The sequence below is a fragment of the Melozone crissalis genome, unplaced genomic scaffold (assembly GCF_028551555.1).
Source record: "Melozone crissalis strain CALT ecotype California unplaced genomic scaffold, PUWL_Pcris_2 ptg000017l_1, whole genome shotgun sequence".
NCBI lineage: Eukaryota > Metazoa > Chordata > Aves > Passeriformes > Passerellidae > Melozone > Melozone crissalis.
The window spans coordinates 11,761,860-11,785,974 of record NW_026535795.1 but is presented as its reverse complement, the minus strand read 5'-3'; the positions used below and the strand labels follow the sequence as shown (position 1 = coordinate 11,785,974).

General features: G+C 43.7%; 1 protein-coding gene across 6 annotated transcripts in view; it reads left to right on the top strand.

The window, feature by feature from the left end:
* Nucleotides 1-8,779: 8,779 nt before the first annotated feature.
* Nucleotides 8,780-24,115, top strand: part of PTPRT (protein tyrosine phosphatase receptor type T) — a 477,440-nt gene continuing 462,104 nt past the window's right edge. For all 6 annotated transcript variants that reach the window (XM_054274915.1, XM_054274912.1, XM_054274914.1 and 3 more), the window contains exon 1: nt 8,780-8,925. In XM_054274915.1, coding sequence (XP_054130890.1) covers nt 8,856-8,925 — 70 coding nt within the window. In that variant the 5' untranslated portion in view covers nt 8,780-8,855. The remainder of the gene's footprint in view (nt 8,926-24,115) is intronic.

The following is a 24,115-nucleotide window of genomic DNA, read 5'->3' as shown; positions in this document are numbered from 1 at the left end:
CCAAGCTGCTGAAGCTCTGCTCTGTGACTCTGTGTTCCTGCATCCTCTGCTAATGACTGTTAATGACACAGCACTGAGAGCAAAATATGGCCTTAATGAACCCTGATGAATGGCTATGTCTTAAAGAGGAATTAAGTGATATTTTTTTTGGGGAGGGGGAGAGTGAAGATACATTAATTTTAATTACTTTTATTTTATGGCACTCTATATTTTCCAAATAACTGATAAAGTTTATGCTTGGCTGTAACACTGCAGCAAATTCCTAACCAAAAAATATTTGCTATCATTATGTTAGCTTATAAATTTCCCTGTAGATTTTATTAGATAAGCTTCATGAGCAATCCATTAAAAATGGGAGTTGTGGAATTTGCAAGTTTTCCATGGAGTTTACTTGAAAACATCCACGTTTTCCTGAATGAGGAGAGCATAATGGATGTGACTCTTTAGTCACAAGTCCTTGGCACATTGCAGGGGCTGGTGCTCTGTGTGCTGTGCAGGAAGAAGAAAGGCTTCCACCTCCTGCCGATGCTCAGCTGCTTTCTTTATCTGGGCTTAAATCCCCTGGGTACAGCTCAGAGAGAGTAAGGGGACAATTTATGGTTTACTCTGAGCTAATGCTAATTGCCATAAATTTTAACAGAACTGGTTTACTTTTAAAATAATTCTTAATGTTCTAGGCCTCTTACACTTCCTAGAGAAGCTGCAATCACAGAATTTCTGAGGTTGGAAGTGACCTTTAAAGGTCATTAAGTCCAACTGTGTCAACACAGCAGCAGCACGACGTTACACTAATCCCCATCCTCAGTGCCACATCCACAGGGGTTTTGGAGCATTTGCAGGAATGGTGATTCCCCAACTTCCTGGGCAGCCCATTCCAATCTATGCAGAAAATTTTCCTACTTATCTGTACTCTGTACCTCTGTCCATGTAGTGACAGGTTCTGATTTTCTATCTGCAAAACAAAAGTGAAAAACCTGTTGTAGGTTCATGTGTGTGTGAAGTGCTGAATGCTTCTGCCTTCTCCTTTCTGACAAACTGTGCTTTCCAAAGTTTTACAAACTGCAGTGGTTGAGACAACTCTGTCTTCTGTTTTTCATTGATTAACCTAAATGGCTTATACTTTGGTTTGTTTGTTTTTGTTTGGGTTTTTGGTTGTTTATTTTTGGTTTTGTTTTTTTTGGGGGGAGGGGTTGGGGTTTTTTGTTTGTTTTGGGGGGTTTCTTTTGGGTTTTTTTGGTTTTTATTGGTTTTTTTGGTTTAGATTTTTAATAGGTTTTTAGGTTTTTTAGGGTGTGTTTTTGTTTGTTTTTTGTTTTCTTTTGTTTTTTCTTTTTTGGGTTTTTTTGTTTGTTCTTTTTGGTTTTTTTGTTTTGGGATTTTTTTTGGTGTTTTAGGTTTTTTTTTTGTTATTGGAGGTTTTGTTTTTTTTTGTGGTGGGTTTTTGTTTGTTTTGTGCTTGTTTGTTTGTTTGAGTTTTGGTCTTGTTTGTGTTTTTTTTGTGAAATATACCTTGTAGCACCTTAGCTTCCAAGTCAGGATTCTGCAGTTTCCGGGAAGGAAGACAGAGCGAGGCAGCGGAAGAAGTGTCTGTGATTTGTCCTATTGCCCTTGATGTATGTGGGGAAAAATTTGCTTTCAGTTATGCTAGCTGGAGTTTAACTTGTCATGGTTGTTTATTCTTCCTTCTACCCTAAAAAAAAAAATCAAGAGATTTTTAAAAGTTTTCAGAATTCATGCTATTGCCTGCTCCACAAACTGGGCTTGGAGTAATCTTTAACTGGAATGCTCCCTTCTTTATAGCTGTCAAACACAGCAGCTGTTTCTGAATCCCAATAGACAAAAAGACAGAATATCACTTTCAAATGTTTTGCTGAGGTTTCCTATTGCAAGTGAAATCTCTGAGTTGTCTGAGTTAGGTGGCAACAAATTTATGTCCCTTGCCTGGAGGAGCTGCCCTGTTCCTTGTGGCTGATAAAAAGTCCTTATTTCCCCTTTCACTGGCAGCATCCTCTGGAAAGCTCTGCAGAACACCTGCTTGATGATGCAAATGTCTTCCAGACCCCCACGTCAGGGTTAATTTTATATCAAACAAAACTTGCATGGAAGCTTTCAATGAGAAAAGTGAGCAGCATCAAGCACTAGAACTTGAGATGTGTCATGGTACATGGTGGAATGTGGGTAAAACAGGAGTTTTACCTGCTCAGTGAACCCAGAGGGGGAATTGTGGCAATCCATAAAATCAGAGGGTTTTGGGAAAGCTGCAAAAGGCAGAGACAGCAGAACTGTGATTGGAGCTAAGCAGCAGCCATGAGATTGGTCAGCAGAAAAACGATGTAAAAAGTCAAAAGTAAGGACAAATAGAACAATGGTCTGTGTGTTAACACTTGTCTAGAATAACTCTCTAAGCTACAGAAAAGGTTATCTAGTGAGATATTAGGAAGTTCTAGGCTTAATAATGGAGCTCTGTGCATTGTGCTTTAAGGCTCACAAGCAGGGATTGTATTTGAAATAAGCAGCATTGTTTAACCAAAGGTACGTGTGCTTATAGTGGTTGGATAGAACTACTGTCAATGTGCTTTTGCTTTGTGTGATTGGTCAAAAAACTTATAAAGTAAGTTGTAACATTAAGTTCTTTGTCTGCTGCCTGGGATGTGAGCTGGTGGCACCTTCCCATTGTCATAACCATGTAATGAGACTGATGCTGGAAAACCAAACAGCTCAAGGCACGTTCCAGCAGTCCTGTCCTGTTTGTGATTGTACAGAGCCCCCATCCAGAAATAGGTACGTGATGGAACTTGGGTAAAACAGGAGTTTTACCTGCTCAGTGCTTTGGAAACAGCTAAAAAGGATAGGATTAGTGGGGAAATATTCTGTGCAGGGAAATGCACTCGAGGTCTCAGTGAGTCAGAAGGTGGCAGCAATGACACTGACATCCCTCTGTTGTGCTTTGCCTTGACAATAACTTACAGCTGGCACTGCAAGAACTGCAAACTTTGGATAATGGTGAAAGAGCTCAGAGGGATCTTTAAAATATTGAATAAAAATAAAAGGTTGGCTAAGCAATCTGTCTGTGCCCAGCCTGTCCCCTCATGGAACAGCACAGTGCAAACTCTGCACCAGCTATTCCTGCTGCTCAGAAAATCCTCTCCAAGGCCTGCTGTGGATTTGCAGTGCTGCTGGCCTGGGCTCCCTTTAGGCTGGCTCTGATTTCTCTGTCCCGGCCATCTCAGGCTGCACATGAGAGCTTTCCCCACTGAGCACAATCAGGTGTTTTCCAGAGGGAATATCCCCTCTCCCAGGGCAGGTTCCACCCACCCTGAGCCTGCAGCCAGCACAGGGAGCCAGGTGCTGCCCCTTCTGCTCTTCTGCCAGCTGTAGTGAAGCAGAGCCAGGCAATCTATACCTTGTGTGTGACAGCTGTCTCCGGAACTTCATTGATTGTGATCCATAAATTCAGCTACACCCATGGAAACTTGTGCTTTCTTTTAGAAAGATGTTTATCAGGGTCCTCTGACTCCCATTCTATTATATGGGAAGATAAAGTTTAAATTCAACATTTCTTGCTAATGAAGAGCAACTGCTGGGCTGTTTGACATTTTCAGACTGTTTTGATGTTGCCTCCTTGCTGTACCTTTCTATTTACATGTGTCTGCCTATGGTATTAATAGATTGCTTTTCCACGATCCAGCATTGTTAAAATAAACTGCTGGATCCAGGGCCTTTTAGCATTTCCCAGAAGGTGTCATTGTGCTCATGTCTAAAGGTGAACTTGTATTTCTGAATAATTGATGGCTGGTAGTTAATTTCTTTATCTTCAGAAAGGAAGAAACTTATTAATGAGGATAATGCATGAGAGATCAATGCCAATGTGTGTGACATCGATTAATGATTTCAACTTGTAACCAGGTTGGAAAAAGCAGCTGGGCTCTGTATTTGAGCACATAATTATCTGTAATTGTGCTGATTACTTGGAGTGGGAAAACAGATAAGGCACCACTTACAGGGTACAGAGAACTGGGCAGAGGTTTTCTCCTTGGTACACACTGAGATGGGTTATCATTAACTCCTCAGTGGTGAAGTTCCTGCACAGATGTGGTGTGGGTTTATTTCTCCTGTGGTGATGGCATGTCTGGATGTGCACATATATATCTGTAAAAATGGATTAATCTGCACAAAGAAGTGAAACTAGTACTAGAGAGACAGTTTGTTTCTAATAATAAAAAATTGTAATCAGGAAGGCAGATGGTGAAGTTGCAAATGGTATCAGGAGAATGACCTGAGGAGTTAAGTTTGCTTTCTTTAACACCATGACAACAAAAGCTCAACAGATCATATTCCAGACCCAAACTTTCAGTGCATAATATAAAGAAGTGAAAACTTTTAATCCATCCATCGAAGCTTACCTAAAACTTTCACCCATCAATCCTGTGTTTTAACCAGGATGCTGCCTAATAGGCAGCTCTGTAATGAGAGCTGTAAGTTGTGTGAGTATTTATTTCCAAGTACATATTTACTGCTTGCCTCAGGGGAGAAAAAAGAGTTTGCTGTATTGAGCTGACTGATCTTGGTGTGTATTGAACTTGTCAAAGCTGAGGTTCTCTTTAAGCACCCACTGGTGTGTGGGATTAAACTTCTCCTGTACCTTCAGGACTCTGCCTAGAGCCAGACTCGAGTGAGAGCTGTGTTTTGGGGACCTGTGCACCCTCAAAGAATCCTGTAGAAGTGCAAAAAGATGTTTTCCTCCTCTTCAAAAACAGCCCATGGGCTGTGGAGTACTCACTTCCAGGCAGCAGAGCTGTGATGCTGGAGCAGAGGCAGCCTGGCTGTGGTCTGTGAGTCAGCTTTCTGCTGGAGCTGAGATGCTGCACACACTGCAGGGGACTGGAGGAGTTCTTCCAACTTCCCTTACTAGCCTGGTAGTAGGATTGGGTATTTACATGCTAACTTTTTTGTTAAACACTTCACAAACATACTTATTGCTTCAGTTTTGTGAGATGATTGTGTTTAATGTGTTCTCTTGACTAAATGCATCAGCTGTCCTAATGTGACAGTGCCTTCAGTTGTTTAGCACTTCATTGGCCCCCACCACAAATGGTACAGATTGTCCCTGGAAACCAAAGAATTACTTTTTTTTTGTCTCATCTGACCCAGTGAAGGAACACTTTTACAGAGTCAAGAAGCCTCAAGCAACAAGCTCAAGAAATCTTCAGAGTATGTCAATGTTGTCTTTTTTAAGCCACTTGAGAGTTATTAGTAACAGCAGAATCAGCTGTGGTGTTGTACACCAGGATGAGATCAGACTTAGAACTTTTCTTTACCATTTTCAGTAAATAATACCATGTAATACACACTAGCCTTGAAATGTAGAAGTCTAACAAATTCTTTTGTAGGGGTTTTAATTCTTCATGCCAGCTCCAAAGCCACATATTATATAAGCTTTTGTGTGCATCACTGCTTTGTGAACACCTGAGTTGTAGAGCACAACTTGTCCCTGTCTTTCTTGATGGTTTATGAACCAACATTATGGCTGTGTTTGAATTTCAGGAGCTCCCTTAGCTGTAAATGAGTTATACTGATGGCTTGGCTCTTTATTTTTAAATTACACATTCCTGACCTGCAGCATGTTTTCTCATTTCCCTTCTCCAGCCTTACAACTTCTTTTAATAGCTGGATTTCATCCCACCACTATATATCTAGTCCTCAAAGATGTTGTTGTTGTCTGGAAGACTATTTCAATCCTCCTGGGTTACAAATATCTATTGACTTTGCCATTAACTGAAATAATTTCAGACTTTGGGATTTTGTGCTTACATCTGCCTAATTTTAATTTATCCTGTTCTTGCTGCAGTCATCCTGCATCTTATATTTTTTGTTTTCCTTTCTAAAAAGACTTTTTGAGTTCAGACAATCCTCCATAAGGTTTTAGCCTGATTTTAGTCCAGCCTAATGTTTGCCTTTGCAGTATTTGATGTCCAAGACCATTGTCTCTTGTCAGTTTTTTCTTAGATTCTTGTAGGCAATTTATTTCTAACCTTTCTTCTCTATCCAGATCTTCCTTCCCACCCTTCTTCACCTTGCTTATGATGCAGACTTCTTGGTTTGAAATTCTCCCCTGTAAGAAGTATTAAGTTTCTCTCCTTTTCACTCCCTGAGATCCTTGGACCTCAGGAAGTCACTTAGTTTACCAATTTTTTTGTCATTCTGAACATGAATGCCAGACTTGCTTCTGTTTCTTCCCTTTTCTTTAGTTTATATGAAAACAACTTTATTTAGAATTTGTTTTTTACAGCTGTTCTTTGCTACTGTTTTATACACTTCTTACCAGCACCATCCCTGTGCTTCAAGACTTTCTGTTCTTATTGTCCAGGCAATTTGCACTGATCTAAGAATTATTATATATTATTATTCCAGTGGTTTCTATGTCTGCTGTGCTGGCTGGATCCTTTCTGCGGCCTAGCAGATGATTTAGTGAGGAGGTTTTCTTCTTGTTGTTCTGTTCTCTTTTCTCCCTTCATCTACAATTGTAGTGGTTTATGACTGTCCTTGTGCTGAATGAAAGATAGAGTGCCTTAATTCCTGAGGTGATGCTGACACCTAAAGAGAGGGTCACACATCATTCATGGGAGGGGTTTTAGGGCTGGGCATAGGACTTGGTTCCCAGGGAAGCTGTGGCTGCCCCTGATCCCTGGAAGTGTCTGAGGCCAGGCTTGGAGCAGCCTGGGACAGTGGAAGGTGTCCCTGCCCATGGCAGGGGTGGCACTGGATGGTCTGTAAGGTCCTTCCAACACAAACTTTTCTCTGTTGAGATACAGGGACCTCTCAAGCTCATTTCTGGCTCAGGCTGTGAACAGCTGAGGAGGAGAATTTGCTGTATAGCAAGCTGATGCTGTCTCTGTTGGCTCCCAGGGTGGTGCTCTTGCAGTGAAGGACTGCAATGTGCAATTCTTCCGTGGTTACTCCAGAACCATAGCATAGTTCAGGTTGGAAAAGACCTTTAAGATCATTAACCTAGCAGTGCCAAGCCCACCACCAACTCATGCCCCAAGTGCCACATCCCACCTGCCTTTTAAATCTCCCCAAGCCAACCTCTTCCAGTGCTTGACCACTCTTTCAGTGAAGAAATTTCTGATTATCCCACCAGGCAGAGTTGAGGACATCACAGCCCCTAACAAACTTCCATACTCTGTGGGATTCACATTCTCTGGACCTGAGAGAGGTAGAGAAAAGAATGATCAAAACAATCTTTATCTCATTTGCTGCTCCTGTGTTGTTCCAAAGCAGAATGCAATGTGGGGATTGTTTACCCACAGTGATGGTGCTTTGTTTCCTTGGCCTGCCAGGGCCAAGTGTGTGTATGCAGACAGGGTCAGCAGGCAGTCACGAGATTCTGGGCAGTTGAGTTGGGTGCTTGTGCAGATTCAGTTTAAATATAATGTATTATAGTGTAATATAATATAGAATAATATAGTATAATAAAGTAATTAATTAGCCTTCTGGTATCAATGAAGTCAGATGCATCACTTCTCCCGGACAAATATATCACCGGTACTACTCCCGTAATTCCAAGTCTCCGGCGCTCTCGTAGTATTTAAAACGAATCGCCAGGCGCTTGTTTCAAACACAGAGCGGTGCTTGGGAGGGGGAGCGCTGCCCGTGCCCGGGGCAGCCCCGGCAGCGCCGCAGCCGCCGCCGGTCCAACACCGCCCCCTTCGGGCCCGGCAGCGCCGGAACCACAGCGGGGCCGGGGAACGGCGGGGAAGGGAGCGGGGCTGGGAAGGAACAGCGGGAGGAGCAGGGCCGGGCTGGAACAGAGGGAAGGGAGCGGGGCCGGGCGGGAGCAGCGGGGAAGGGAGCAGGGCCGGGCGGGAACCAGGGCCAGGGGAGCAGCGGGAAGGGAGCGGGGCTCGGCCGCCGCCGGCAGTGCCCGCCCGCCCGCCCCGCTGCCATCCCCGCTGCCATCCCCGCTACCTTCCCCGCTGCCATCCCCGCTGCAGTCACTGCCCAGGGCTGGCCGCACAGGTGTGCTCTGTCCGGGTGCTCACTGCTCTCCTCTTCCTGTGAGAATCCAGCCCCGGTGACTTGATCCCGACTGATCGGACTCATCAGTCCTATAAAAGGCCTTAGGTTCCCCCTCGCTCCTCTCCACTTATCATTTTGGGTCAAGAAGTTACCTGTGGACAGCGATTCTTAGAATTGCGCCCGAAATCGTCTCCCTGCCTCTGCCTGAGCCCTAGGAGGGAGTGCGCAGGGCGCGGTGTGCCTCGCTGTTCAGCAGTGAACTCCCGAAAGTAAAGTGAATAAGGATGGAAATGACTATTTTCAGCTGTAGGTGCCCGTGAGCTGCTCGTAGCAGCCGCCCCATCAAACAGCAGGGCTCGGGGGGTGGTGGGGGGGTGCCTATCTCCTCCTTGGCTCCAGCAGAGGGTCGCTCCCTCCATCCCATCCCATCCCCGCGCCGCTGCCGGCCCCAATCCCACCCCCAATCCCAGCCCTCCGTTTAACGCCAGCCCCTCGCTGCCAGGGCAGTGGCAGCAAACCTGCCTGCGCCGCGCGATGCTGCGCTCCAGCCGCTACCGCGGGGCGCTGTGCGAGCGTTCGCCCGGCCTTGAATAAAGCACCGAGCACCCCCAAAGCCGCGCTCCTCTCGGCAGCGAGCGGCTCCCGGGGGGGCAGCGGGGCGCGGCCGGCGCTGGGCTCGGCTCGGGGGGCACCTCCCGGCCGCCCCCCGCCGCTCCGAGCGCACCGCGGCTCCGGCTGCCGGGGCCGCCGCCGCGCACGGCCACCAATGCGGGGGATAGCGGCGGGCACGCAGCGGCTCCGCGGCAGCGCGGAGGGCAGGTGAACTCCGGGGAAGGATGACCGGCGTGGCCGCGATCGTCTTTTTCCTGCAGCTCTTACCCAGGGCGGACGGACAGGTTTTCCCAGGTGAGCGATGCCCCCGCTCCTGCATCCCTCGGGTGGCTCTCCCAGCAGCCCGAACTCCGCGCCTCCAGCCCCGCGGCCTCGCAGGGAGCTCCCGATGCCATCCCGGGGATGGAGGCGCCTCGGAAGGCGCTAGCCAGCGGCAGCGAGCAGCCTCGGTGCCCGCCGGTACCCGGGAGGCACCGGGGATGGGATGCGAGGGGCTCTGCCCCGCCGGGGCTGGGGCCGGGGAGGGCTCGCTCCTGCCAAAGTTGCGTGTGGCAAGAGGTGACAGCATCGCCTTTATGGCAGCGTCGCCTTTATCGTGGGATTCGCGACACGCGAGGCGGTTTTTGGTGGTTTGCGAGCCCCAGGCAGGAGTTGGCTCCTGCGGGATGTGGAGCCGCTGCCTTTCCCTCCGGCCAGGGGAAGGGGTCTGGGCTTGCCCTGGGAAGTTTAGTGGCAGCTGTTTGAGCACTTGCATGTCACAGCTCCAGGAACTTTCTCGGGGGTCTCCTTCCCAATTGTCACTTTGTCTGTCGCTGATGTTTAGGAGTACTTTGCTCCCTGGCATGTGTACAGTAATAGTAGCCGGCTATTTTCCCACTCCTACGAGTTCCTTTAGGCATAGTTTGAATGACTTGAAGATGACAGGTGCTTATAGAGCTGGCTTTCTCCTCCTGTGCTATTTTATAGGTAATCCAAAGCTACATGGGTCTTGTTTTTATTCTGGATCTTGCAATACATTCATTTTCTCACTGCAATTTGTGCTTATGCTAAAAGATAAGCAGTTATAGCTTTCTTCTCTCTTGACTTAGGGAAAAAAAAAAAAGTATTTTAAAACTATCTGTATGTTTAAGACGACTAAAATTTCCCTGTGTTGTTGCTTAACTAAATAGGGATACATCTCATTGACTTGGGCGTGCTGGAGGCACGAAACTAAGTTGAGTTCATCTCAAACACAAGAAGGTTTTTGTGACTCGAAGCAGCAGCTCGGGTGACTGTGTCTCGCTGTTTTGAAGCAGCAGCAGTGGCGTGTCGGGGATGCTGAGCACCGTGCCCACCTTCCCCCGAACCCCTGGGCTCAGGGACGGGGCTGGCTGGAGGTGCTGTCACCAACCCGGCTGCCTCTGACACCACCGGGATCGTGTTTACATTGCTAGGCAACTGCACAAAGCACAGATTTATTAGAGAGGCTGGGAGATCTAACCTAGTTAAATAACTGCTTCCTTGAGTAAGCAATATGCGGAGCTATTTATTTCCCCCCTCCCTTCTTTTCTCTCCCTTCCAACTGTTTTTCGTGTTCTTGACACTTGTCATATCAATTGTGATTAGATCCCGGGCTTTTGATGAATCATTTAGCCAGATGCTTGGAAAGAAGAGTGTTCTGGGAAAATAGCAAAGTTTTAAGGGGGCAGAAGGCACTTTGTATTTGAGGGAGATAATGTAATATGAGCTAAACGCATGAAGATTTAACATATTTCAATTATTTTTAGGAAAGCTATGAAATATTTTAATTATCAGTTCAGTGGAAATAGTAACTGTGAGGGGTTTAAAAAAATCGTTAATATCCTCTTCTCCCTCCTATTTGAGTGTGCATCCTGCCATCCAAAGTAAGAGGCACTGATTTTAATAACTGTTTCTGAGCTGCTTGTGGGACTGAAATGAGGAGAAAGCTTTCTACTCTTAAAATAAATATCTGCTGTGAAGTGTACTGGTCTGGACTGTGTCCCTGTAGGTGATTTTAAAAAAAAATTTTTGAATGGTAAAAAGCAAAATTTTGCAGGTTCACTTTGTCCCTGAAAATTCCGTGAAGTTTGGAGTGGCTCCAGTTAATGTCATCGGTGTCTTTCCACGTCTTCCATCAGGTGGTGCTCTCTCCATAACTTTTAGGATGCAAATACCTCCCGTCTCCGATTATTTTTCAAAGACTACTGCGTTTATACAGCAGCCTTTTGTTAAACATCCCGAAAAATCACTGTGCAAGTTGTTGGTTGTTGTTATTTTTTTTAAAACTTATTTTCTTAAGTGATCGCTGGACTAGGAAATAGGAAAGGCAAAAGTGAAGAGGAAATGTAGTCAGTTCCTACCCGATTTGCACAGCTGCTGCTGCTTTGTGTTATTCCACACGTTAAATTAGGAATACTACAAAGAGACAGCAGAATGCTCCTGGTTTCTCCCTGGAATACCTCGTTTCATCCTGAGGGAGCTGGCTACCACTCATTTCTTTATGTAATTTCTCCATCACTCTATTTATAACTCTTCTCCCCAGCAATTACTTCCCCTTCCCTGCAGTCTCTGTATTTATTTGTAACTCAACATATGCTTTTCGACGTTCTAAACTTTTTTGTCAGCTTTAGGGTCAGCTGCTAATTTAAATGCTTTACTTTTCCGTGCCAGACACAGGAGCAGCACCAGGTGATGATAGCAGTACCCAGTTCTTTCAGGATTTTGGAACAGCATTACTTCAGCAAGTTCTCCTGAAAGTCCGTGTGCGGTTTTTCTCCCACCAGAACATGGGGGGTATTACTGCAGTTGCCGCACACTTTGCTATTGTCTGTTTTGTGACGATTTTTAACACAACAGGGGGGATAAATGGAGAGATTAAAGTCATTTGCAGCTGTGAAAAAGCATCCGGTGGGGAAAGTAGGACAGAGGGTTTACATGGGGGCTGTTGACCTGCACACCAGATTATTTAACACTTGTTTTTCTTCTGATGGCAGCGCTTAATTTAATTTTCCCCCTGTCCTGCTCCTTGCTTTGATGGCAGAGCTCGAACGCTCCCAAGGGCCGCTGCCACATCGCGAACTTGAGGCAGCTGAGAGTTCATTACACAGGGCTCGTCTAGCCGGGAGAGAAGATGAAAAGGGAGCAAACTGCAAGGAAATTTTTTTGGGGAAGCCTTGATTTAGTAGGAGTTCATTTGCTGAGGTTTTGCTGTCGGTAAATTGGCGGTGAAAAACGGGCCTTTCTGAGCGAGCTGCTCTGTGTGGCAGTTGTTAACAATGCAGCCATTTAACTCAATAATCACTTTTCTCTCCCTCTGGGGAGCTGTTAGCGCCACAATTCCACTTTATTTTTATCCCCGGCTGGCTCGATTTGTTTTCTAATACATAAACAATTAATCCTAAGAAGGTGATGTTGTGAAACTGCCTCTTTCGACAGCGGCAACGAAAGGTCACTGTGTGTATAAAGGCGTCTGTGAATCTCTGAGGGATAATCCTTCTCTTTTACAAATGCAGAGCCCTTTTTAACCATCCAAGTCCCTAAGCTCTGCTTCTCTTGTTTAATTGTACTTTTAAAGTCTGTTATGCTCTGCGTGCAGGCCCACGTGCTCCAGTTTTCATTAATATTACGGGAGTGATTTGGGGCACTTACTGTAGAATATTAAAGTATATATATATATTTTTTTTTCAGAAGGCACCATCATCTGTTGCCATGGAAACCCGAATAGTAGTAAAGATGTAGGTCTGAGGCTTTGAACCTCGAAAGCCACGGACAAGGGTTGTTTCTTATAGGAACAATTACTTTTGTACATGAAATCCAGTTAAGTGGAGAGAAGAAAGAGAAATAAATTGATCTGTTCAGCATTGCTCTGACAATCCTCTTGAATAACGTTCAGCACAGAAGGATCAGTGTCTCTGATTCTCTCTATGTGTATGGTGTGGGTTTTTTTAAGCTCATTATTTATCATAATAGTTGTTTTATGCCTCTGGTAATTTTCATTGTGATTTTATAAGTGAGGTGCACAAATGTGTATTGGCAGGTATTGTTCTTTGCTTGAATGGGAAATACTGACTGTACAATGGAGAGGTGTGCATTGGAACTTAAATGTTTTGGCAACAGGCAAATTTGAGACTGATTTAACATGGCCCTAATTAAGAACAAGAATAAAAATAGCAGATGCGGTCTGAAATCCACACACCAAAATCTGATTGAATACATGGGTTTGCTCAGTGATGAGAGTGATAATACTTCTGCTTTCCCACAGAAATCCTGCAGCCTGGTTGACATCCCCAGAAACCCTTACGGTGTTTGGGTGACGAGCAGCAGGATGTGTGTGTGTGTGTGCATTGCTATATAAAGCCCTCTGTCTTTCTAGAGAGACATCCCTTAATTTTTTATGGAAACTGCTGCAGTCTGTTTCCTCGCTGTCTTGTAAGGCACAGATTAAAAATGTAACTGAGCTTCCAAAAAAATGCTCGTAGGAACATCCATAGATGAGACTTCCCTTACATGAATTTGAAATAGCAGCAGCATGCAGGGGTCACCTGCTGCTGTGAACAAGTTGTAGTCCAGGTCTCCATCTGTGAAGCATGAAACCTTCTGTGTCTCCTGTTGCCTCAGTAGCAGAGGGCTCCACTCCCCTGGGGAAGGGCTCGTGGGTTGCCATTCCTTGGCTCTGAGCTCATATTCTTGATAAGAAGGTGGTATATGGCCCTTGTGGTATTTCTGGAACGTTTTATGGAGCAGCATTACTTGGCTCATTGAAGCCAGCGTATTTGGCCTGGAGTCACTTTTTATATACCACTCACTGTTCCTAGTTTTCATATTTTTCTTTAGCTGGTGCTCTCCCCTGTTTGTGCTGGATGTACCTTCATTTAGGTGGTCTCTGCTTTTTTTTTTTGAGATATCTTTACCTACCTCTTACCCTGCCACCTTCCTGGCCTGGTGCTGTCCCTTACTTCTGAATGCCATTCCAGGCAGAACCAGAGAAAAAGAGCAGGCACACAAAAGTGGTGGCATCAGTGAGGACTTCTCACAGCCTGGTCCTATTTTTCTGTGCACTTGTCATTACATAACAAAAAGGGTTCATTATTGTGAGCTCTAAAGATCATGCATCTTCATGGTAAAGGAGACAATTACTGTCTTAATCAGACTATGCATCATTTAATCAGTCCTGCTTGTTTTTTAATATCCAATAAATACATCCCATCTATCACGGCAGTTCAGAGATGTCAGATGCTTTGTAAGCTGGATGGCAGGACATTGCACGTTCCAGAGGAAAATGCTGATAAGAAAGAAATTTCAGCTAAAGAAAACAAGGATCTCTGGAGAAAGGAGGCTGTTAAGGTGTTGTTTAATGCCCCAGTTAAAGATGATGTAATTCTAGGAAGTCCTGGTAAAACAGGACAAAAAACCCCAGGAAGAAAGAACCTACTTAGTGCTTGGTCTCCTCTGGTTATCTTGTTTTCTTTTAAGTAGTGCTTGTAAATCAATCCAAGGCCAGTTGCTTGATTCCTTTTCTCCAGCTGGATCCCCCTGGGACTGCAGCCTTGGGAATTCAGACCGACTTGGTGAATTCTGCTGCTGTTTGAAGCCGTGCTGCTCATGTACTTGAAGAATGATTGAGCTGCTTATGAATTTTGGGAGGATGGGACCTGGCTCTTGTTCCTTGATATTTTTGAGTTCATCTCTGAGGAAGGCTGTGGGGTTTGACAGCTGATGATGTTGTGTGGGCACAGATCAGTGCTGCAGCCTGAGCAACCTCCGCTTACGCAAAGCTCTTTGTTCAGCCATGCTGCTCCCTTTGTGCTGGAAGTGCTCAAAGTGTCCCATATCTCATGTTTGCTTAGCTGAAACGGCTTCAGATCTGGCTTTGCAGAGGAAACAGAGTTTATCACTTTTTTTCCACATATATCCTTGTCAATCTCAGCTTCCTTCCTGGTAGTGACTGTGTTGAATCACTGGGAAGCAGCTCCTGGCTGTGAATTCAGCTGTGGAGTGAAGGAGGGCTGCTCCACTCTTCTCCTCTGCAATGCTGTAAAGAACAACAAAACCAAGAGTATTACCACTTCAGCCAGAGTTTACCCATTTTTTTTTGTTGTTGAAAATCAATCCTTCCCTCTTTTGAATTTGAGGAAAGTATCATTACCTGTGTGAGCAAAAGTAGGGCTTCAGGGTGTGCTGGGGATATTTTATTGGAATATTATGCTTTTGACTCCAGCACTGCTGAATTTGTTGCTGCTACCTTAATGTGAACATGTGGGAATCTTCCTCCCCTTAGTACTGACTCAAAGATCAGCCCTCAATAGCAGAGGGGAGAAAAGAAATCCTAAATAAGCAAACATACCAACTTTGAAGTGAGCTTTCAGGGTCTTTTATTTAATGGCAAAGTGTGGAGTCGGGGATGGTAGTGGTGCCACGTGGTTTTGTTTATTTGAGAAGATAATGATGTTTTGTAGGAGTGAAAAGCAGTGTGTGATTGTGACCAACTAGTAGAAGTAGGGCACAAAGCAGGGGAGGAAGAAGGGAATTAAAGCAATCTGACTGCTCTATAATGGGCCTTTCTTCCTTTAGAAATGTTTACTGGAAGTGCAGCAGCATTTGCTGGATAAGCAGAAGAGCACTTCTGTCAGCAGGATGGGAAGCTGCTGAGCTTGATGGTTTGTTCCTCCAGAAAAGGGATTTGCTGTCAACATGTACCCACTTAGGTGGGGGCAGCCCAAATCTCATTCTGCATTCCTAGGTGGGAACTCAGTGCTCTAATGGGAACAGTTGCTGCTGAAATTGTAAAGTGCATTGTATTTCTACCACAGTCAGTCATTCTCAGGGAAATATTTTGTGGTTTTGATGTTTCTACAGAGATGTGTGGCTGAGAGGTAGATTAAAAATAACCCCAACCAGCTGAGGCAAGAGGCTGTCTGTGTAACTCTGTTAATTCTTGGCTGGTACCAAGAATTTTTTACTAATTTGTTCTTAGTTCTTAAGAAAAACACCAAGATAAACAATATGAGCTATTTCTGGTGTTTTCCATTCACGTCCACCTGTTTAAAAGAGGTGAATCTCTCTAGAAAGTCTGCTCTGTGCTTTTTCTGGTCTTTAGCTTGGGTGTGATCATCAAGTGGCTGGGCAGAAGTGCTTGTGGCCTTCTCATTGTTACCTTCTCATCCCAGAGAGGCAATTGCCACTTTTGCAATGGTACCAACTCCTCTCCTAATTAGCCTGTTTAATAGAAACTCCTTTCCCCCTCTTAATTGTTTATTAAACCTGAAGAGATGGCTTTGTTGTATAGTACCTTTGGAACTCTTGAAGAGCCAACTGCTAAATGCTTTAGAGGCACAAATTGCTGGGGTTTTTGATACCCTGAAGAATGTTTTCTTTGCAGTTGTATAAGGGGGAAACCGAGCAGCAGAAATGTGAGCAGTGCCACAGTCAAGCAAGAAGGGTGGCAGCTCACAGGATCCTGGTGTTTGGTGGGGTTAGTGATGGAGAGTGTGATGGGAAGGAGATTATGGTAAATTTATAGCAGTAGGAAGAGAAATAGGAAAGGGGACTTTGTTAGAACAGAAACAGTGAGGAAGCAGATATAAGATAAAGCTCTGAAGTGGGCTGCTGGATGCTCTCAGCCTGGGAGGGTGGCTGGCACTGAAAGAATCTCTCTTTCTTTAAGCTAAATGTCCACCACAGTCACTGGGAGATAGCTCATGGCTGCAAATTTTGCTCCTTAGCCTGAAACATGGGATACAGCACCTATCTCTTGTCTTTCATTCCACTGATTGAGCATCTCCCTTCACAAACCGAACTGATGTGAATATTTTGAATTTACCAGCATCCCATTCTAGGTTTGCTTAGAAAAGCATCTATTTATCTGTTGTATTTGCCAGTTGCTAACATTTTAAGAGCCTTAACCATGCCAGCAGCAGTTCTCCCTGTTGTTCCTCAGCTCAGCTGGTATCTCACAGCTCTGCTCGTGCGCTCACACGACAGTTGCACACTGTTTATTTCAGAAATGGGAAGGAATAAGTATGTGAGAAGAAAAACCTGTTATATTTACAGTCAGGCTGTCCCACAGTGGCTGATCAGTGTGGCATGCACATTCCCTGGACATGATTCCTTTTCCCCAGGGTTTTTCTCCTGAGAAGCCTCAGAGAAAAGGAAAACAATTCTTCTCTCATTTGCTTCTCCTGTGCTGTGCTCACATGTGCAATGTGTTTGGAGATTGTTTACCCACAGGTGATTGTTCCATTGCATTCTGCTGGGAGTTGTTTTCACTCTTTGGCCAATCAGGGCCAAGCTGTGTCAGGGCTCTGGAGAGAGTCACCAGTTTTCATCATTATCTTTTTAGCATTCAGTAAGTATCCTTTCTGTATTCTTTAGTATAGTATAGTATTCTTTAATATAATATAGTATCATAAAGTAATAAATGAGCCTTCTGATAAGGTAGAGTCCTCCTCATCATTCCTTCCTTCATCACTGGCCCTACATTTACAATAGATCAGGATTTTTTGGGTACCTCAGTGCATCTCTGGGCCTGGGTCAGAGCCTGTGCCAGACAGCCCAGATGTGCCTCAATTTGTGCAGCAGCCAACCCTAATTAAACATCCAGGAGCCATCACCCACCTGAATAAAACCAGTCACTCATCTTTGCCCCTTCCCTTCAAAGATCTGGATTTGAGCCTTTCACTCGAGACAGATTTTTTGTGTTGCATTGCAGGCTCTGGCTGCACAGGGCACAATCAGCTGATGGATTTGACTTTCAGATGGGTGGCTGGAAGCTCCTGTGGTGTGGCTGCTGTGCCAGCACTGACTCATTCCCTCTCTGGAAGGTGCCCTGGGGCCTCTGCTGCTCTCCTGCCTGGCAAGGCAGGTACAGAGAGCAGGGCTGGAGGGCTGCCAGCATCCCCCTGGTTCCATGGCACTCCTGTGCACAAACAGTGCATTCGGTCCTTACCAGGGATGCTGCATTGCACCCACTATTTCCTTGTGGGAATTGGGAATTTACTTGTTTGTATAAATTAAATCTAGACCCACTTAGAGTTTCCCATAAATACAATCTGAATAATTATTTTGTTGAAAAAAGCTGCTCTAAACCAGGCACTTCCCCTCAATTCTTGAGTTTCAAATATTCCATCAGGGAGGATGAATCTGTGTGATCTAGTAAAAAATAATAGGTTTCAAAAAAAAGGAAAAAAAAAATCTCATTTTAAAAGAGATTTTTGCTATGCAAATGTTGGTCAAAACATTTCCCCAGCTTCCTGAATAAATTTTTTGTTGGCGATAGGGTTTCCTACGCAAACAGTAAATATTTTTATGATTAAAACATGGGAGATGGTGTATGTACTAACAGCTATCAGCACGTGGTAGGAATGATCAGAGAAGTGGAAAGCTTGGAAATAAACACAGTGTCTCTGTTGGCACAGGGATAACCCTGGAGACTGCCAAGGCCAGAGCCTGCAAAAATAAGAAAGTATAATTAATTATCCTTAAATGAACTTACCAAGCAAAAATAACCCTTTTAAAGTAAACACTCAACTTTGCATCTTTTATAATAAAGCTTTTCTATCTGCCAAAGATTACCATGTTCTGTAATGTGTTTATTAAGATTTCTGTGCATATTTATTGTGAAAGAAATTAACATACAGAGTACAGCTGCACTGGACATCTGCTTTACCCTTGCACTTTGATTTTCTAGTAATAATACAAAAGCATTTCTGATAATGGCTGGGAAGTAATGTTTATGAATATTACTTGGTGATTTCTGAAGGTCACTTGGCAGTTGTCTATATTGAATCACTCCTGGGTTTTGGTGTGATTATTTGGTGTAGGTTTTTTTATGATGTGGGGTTTTCTTGTTTTGTTTTTGTTTTGTTTGTATTTTTAAAGAGGTTTTGCTTCCATGCTGACGAGCTGCTACTGCTAACAGAATGCCCAATAAATGAATGTTTCAGTGAAAGAAATATTAAATTTCCTTCTGTCCTTTAATGTAATTCCCAGTGGTCACTGACTTCAGGGTGACTTGCAGATACTTAAAACACGAAACAGCAGCAGCATTAACAACAAATAAACCCCAAACTTGTATCATGCTGCTTGCCAAGTGTAATTCATGCTAGAATTGCTGCAGAAAATATAGGAGAGTGTTTGGATTATCCACTTTGGATTACCCACAGAGTTCTTCCTCATAGGGGATAGCAGAGGGATCGCTCATCACATTCAGACTTCTGATGCAATTTCTATTAAAATTGAGATCATTTAGAAGTAATTACTTTGTAAGTTTTTGCTTGGTGATGGTAAACTTTCAAATTTTCAGTTCTTAAAAATAAAGTCGGAGTTGAGTGTCTGAAACAGAAATTCAGCAGAAATCCTGAGGAGTATTACAATGTGAATGCAGAGTGAAGGTGTATACAAAGTGATTTTTGAGTGGAGGAGAGGAATCTGGGGGTGATTAATGCTAAGATTTTTGAGAGGGCTGACTGGCAATTGGTGGCATATTTGCATCAAACTGAATGTGGGTTTGAAAAGCAGCAAGTGCACTAAGGGCAGAATGTGCCACCTGCTGTGTTTGTATTTTAAAAAGTATATATCAGGATGTTTTTTCTGCCTGGAATATTCCCCCTGAGCATCCTCTTATTTCCAGGAGTGACAAATTAACATATTGAGAGTACACACAAGTGACAGCAATTTCTCCTCTTTTGAAGAGAGATTTACAGTATCTAAATCCATTTAATTTCTGCATCTCTAACTGAGAATGGAGCTGGGAAGGGGAGAGTACCTCAGAGGGAAGGAAGGGGAATAAGGGAGAAATATTTAATGTACAGTGAAAGGAATAGAATGAGATAAAAACAAGCAAATAATTACTTTGGGCATTATGGAAATCTTACTGCAGATCCATGAAGCTGTGGAATTGTGTCCCAGAGGAAATGGTGGGAACTCTGTCTGAGTCACTTTAATTTAGACAGGACAAAAAATTGAACAATCCACTGCAGGCTTTTTTTCCTCTAAAACTTCTGACTTTATTATAATGCTGTTGAAGAGGGAACAGAAGAGGAGGTAGAGTGAGGAAAAAAAAAAGTGTGATGATGCTGTATTTAGCATAAGTGATAACACATACTAATGCTCCTCTGCTGTTTCTCAATTAATCTGATTATCTGTTAAATATCAACAGCATCATGGCGAAGGCAAGATTGAATCATGTGCCCCTCCAAATCCCCCTCACCCCCAAATCTGCATTTACACCTTATCTAACCTGGGGGCAAATAGTGAGGGTGGGATTAGAAAGCCCAACCAGCAGAGCACACCACAAACAAACAAACAACCCCACAAAAAACCTCAGCCAACCCCCCCAAGCAAACAGAAAAGCAGCCCAAACAAAACCCAATTAGAAGTGCAATCTATGATTTGTAGGTGCTGAAGAAGCACATAATGTACCAGTCAGAGAGAGGAGGAGGAGTGTTAGGCATGTGATGCTTTATTTCTGTAGCAGAATTCCTGAGTGCTCGTGGGTGAATTGTTGGAGAGCTGAGGCAGGGGAGCATCAGCTCTTACCCTGGGGGGCTGAGGTGGGGCCCCAAAAAGGGCTTTAGGTGTCATATTACACCTGTGTGAGGGGTCTGTGCAGGACCCTGAGCACCCTAAAAATCCCTGAGCTGCCAATGGGGAATGTGAAAAATGCCTATTTTATGATTGGCTTTTTGTAAATATTAAAATGAATATTATATGTATTATGTTGGAAAGTTATGTTGTATTAATTTTCTTAAGTAGTATGTTAAATATAGTTTTAGGTTATAACGTAATGTTAAAATAGAAACTATGCTATTTTTTCAAGAGAGGATTTTTAAAGAGATCCTTTTTTTTTTTAAAGAGAGGACTCAAAGTGAGATAGCAGCCACAGGATACCTGAATCTTTCAGAGAAAGAGAATTTATTCCCCCATTATCAGGAGAAATGAACTTCCTCCTGCCTTGCTCAGCCATGAAGATGCCATCAGGATTCAGAGGAAGAAGCTGACACTGCCCAGACAGAATCCTGTGTTTGAATGGAATTTATGCATCATGGATGAGGTGTATGAATATGCAACAGGATGTTGCTTTTAAGGGTTAATTCTCTGTTAACGTGGGTCATTTTTCAGGCTTATTTTGCCCAGAAAGAGGTACTCGGATGTCCATAACTCTTTGTTTTTATTGTCTCATATTGTCCTAATCCAAATTATCCAATTTTTTATTACTCTAATTATATTACTATTTTATAACCATTTAATTACTATTAAACATTTAAAAACAAGTGATTGGTGTTTTTCACAGGGAACATCGCATTATGTTAACGTGGGTTAATCCTCAATCTTTGAGTGCCTGTAAGGACAGGTTTGAACACAGAGCTCTGAGATGGGGTGGTGAGTGTGTCTGAATGCTGGTCAAAGTCCAGAAACTCTATAGCTGTGGGGCAACCTGAGAGGAAATTAATAATTCTCTCTGTGGAGCTCAGTTTGCATAGAGTGCAGTAAATAATGCATGGGCCCACGGAGCCAACAGTAAGAATAAAACAAAATATTGAGTAGCTGCCCCTCCAGTCAGGGCCATCCATCTTTTGCATAAACAACTAAAGGTCCCTTGGCAGAAGTGTGTGCTCAGGTGATTTTTTCAGTCAAACCTGCAAGAGGATTGGCACAGGGTTTTGTGGATAACCTACTAGTGCAGCTAAGACCCTTGGGAAAGCTTGATTATTTATTGATGTTAATATTTCTCTTTTCTTAGTATGCCTCTGTGGCAGGGAAGCCCATCACCTGAGTGGTCAGGAATTTGTGGGCTTCTCTTTTTGGCTGCATGGATGTACAAGGGGAGTTTGCTGTTCTCTGTAATTCTGCAACACCCTCAACTTTTTTTATATCACGCCAGAATTGATAAAGCAGGGATATAAACAGAAGTTTGGGGATTTGGGCAGAGTAAAATGCTGTTCCAGTCAAAACAATTTGTGGCTCTATGTAGTGAAAGAAGCTCTTGACAAGCCACAAGAATTTAAGGGAAGTGTGCTGGAATTAATAGATTTTCTTTTTGCTGTCACAGATTTAAATTCCACTGGCACCTAATTCATGCAGGAAGGCAGAGCTGTCACTTCTCAGGCTCTGTCTGTGTCAGGATGGTGACTTAGATAATTGCTCAGAACTAGATAGCACTGGAAATTTTTCTTTTATGACAATTCAGGACAAAATGGGAGCCTGGAAACTTAACCTGTATTTTATTGGTAGTGCATGTCCTTAGAGCTGTGCAGGCAGCTCCTCTGTGATCATGAAGGGCTGCCAGGAATTTTATTGTGGTTTAGACTTGCAAGGAGGCAGTTGGACTGCAATGAATTGGGATTTGAGCCTTTATGGGTTTGTTTAAATTTGTATTTTCTATGTGGTGCAAATACTTCTTGTTTGAACCAAAATTAGCATCATGTACACAATTAAGGTCACCCTGTGCTTCACTGGAGTATAGAATGCTGGGTGGGGAAATCAGTACTGTTGCAATTAAAAGGAATCATTTGAATTCCATTAAAGACAAAAAGGAGGAGAGAAAACACTGTTATTTATCAGTCAACTTGAGGGAATTAATGTCTTCTGAAAATTAACTTCAACCCTGTTTTTTTGCTATTATTCTCAGCATTGATATTACCACAGAGTTAAAGAGAACAAATTATAATGAGTTTTTTGCAAACTTTCCTTTTTCTTTATGCCCTGAGGCTTCCAACCCACTTTCCTTACTCTGCTCTCTCCTTTTGCAAGGCATTTAGTGGATGTTCATTCCTGCTGTGTTCCTGCAATGCCCATGCATGTTAAATGATATTCTAGGAATTTATAGTGGCACAGCCGCAGGTGTTTGTGTGCTCATAGGATGTGCCCAGTAAATCTGCAGATCTCTTTCTGTTCTGATGCTGTCAGGGTGACTGGAGTTATATAGGAAACCTCTAGATTTTCCACTGTGACAACTTTGTTAGGAGAAGTGAAAAGGTAAAAGATAGCAGTGGTTAAAAATGTGAAAAACGCCAATCACTTGTTTGTAAAATTTTAAAATTTAATAGTAATAAAATGGTTATAAAAATAGTAGCACCATTAGAGTAATAGTAATTTGGACAATTTGAATTAGGACAATATGAGACAATAGAGACAAAGAGTTACAGATGTCCGGGTACCTTTTTTGGGCAGCACAAGCCCAAAAAAAGGGCACAGTTAACAAAGGATTAACCCTTAAAAGCAACAGCCTATTGCATGTTCATACACCTCATACATGATGCATAAATTCCGTTCAAACACAGGATTCTGTCTTGGCAGTGTCAGCTTCTTCCTCTGGATCCTAACAGCACCTTCAAGGTGGGAAGAAGTTCATTTCTTCTGATAATGGAGCAATAAATTCTCTTTCTCTGAAAGTTTCAGGTGTCCTGTGGCTGCTGTCTCACTGCGAGTCCTTTCTTCAAAAAAAGTATTCTACATAGCATCGTTTCTATTTTAACATTTTTTATAATCTAAAACTATATTTAACATACTACTTAAGAGAATTAATACAGCATTACTTCCTAACACAACACATATAATATTCATTTTAATATTTGTGAAAAGCCAAACATAAAATACATGCATTTTCCACAAAAATGTTTTAGCAGATTTTTCTTAGTCTTTGGTCTTGAGTTTGACTTTCGCCCATGTTTCCTTGATGGAGAGAAGACAGGAGAGTGGTGGTTCATGCCAAGCTGAGGGTGCGGGGAGGGAAGCCCTGCTGGGGGGGATCTTCCTGTGCTGCTGGGCTTTGCTTTTCTCCTCCTTGGGCTCATCCCACCCAGCTGTGAGTGCTTCACTTCAGGGCTGCAGCCTGCTGGAAGTTCTGTTGAGAATGCAATGCTTACCAAGGATCTTGAAACCTCTGAAAAACCCAGCAGGACCAGGGCAGTGATTGTCCCCATGTGCTGGGCTTTGGTGAGGCCCCACCTCGAATGCTGGGGTTGGTTCTGGGGCCTTGTGACAAAGACCTGGAGAGTGTCCAGGGAAGGGAATGGAGCACCAAGAAGGGCTGAGGGAGCTGGGAAGGGGCTCAGGCTGGAGAAAAGGAGGCTCAGGGGGGACCTTGTGGCTCTGCACAGCTCCTGACAGGAGGGGACAGCCCCAGGTTGGGCTCTGCTCCCAGGAACAGGGACAGGAGCAGAGGGGAAGGCCTCAGACTGGGCTAGGGGAGGTTTAGTCTGGAGATTAAGGCAAATTTCTTCATGGAAAGGGTTGTCAAACACTGGCACAGCTGCCCAGAGCAGTGGTGGAGTCACCATCCATGGGGGAAATGAAAAGGTGTGTGGATGTGGCATTTGGGGACGTGGTTTAGAGGTGGCTTGGTCAGTGCTGGGTTAACAGTGTGACTCAATGATTTTAGAGGTATTTTCCAGCCTAAACAATTCCATGATTCAGTGTTGTGGGGGAAGCTTGTTGCAAATTGTAAAAATCTGTGAGAAGCACGGTGGGATTAAGAAGTTTGCTT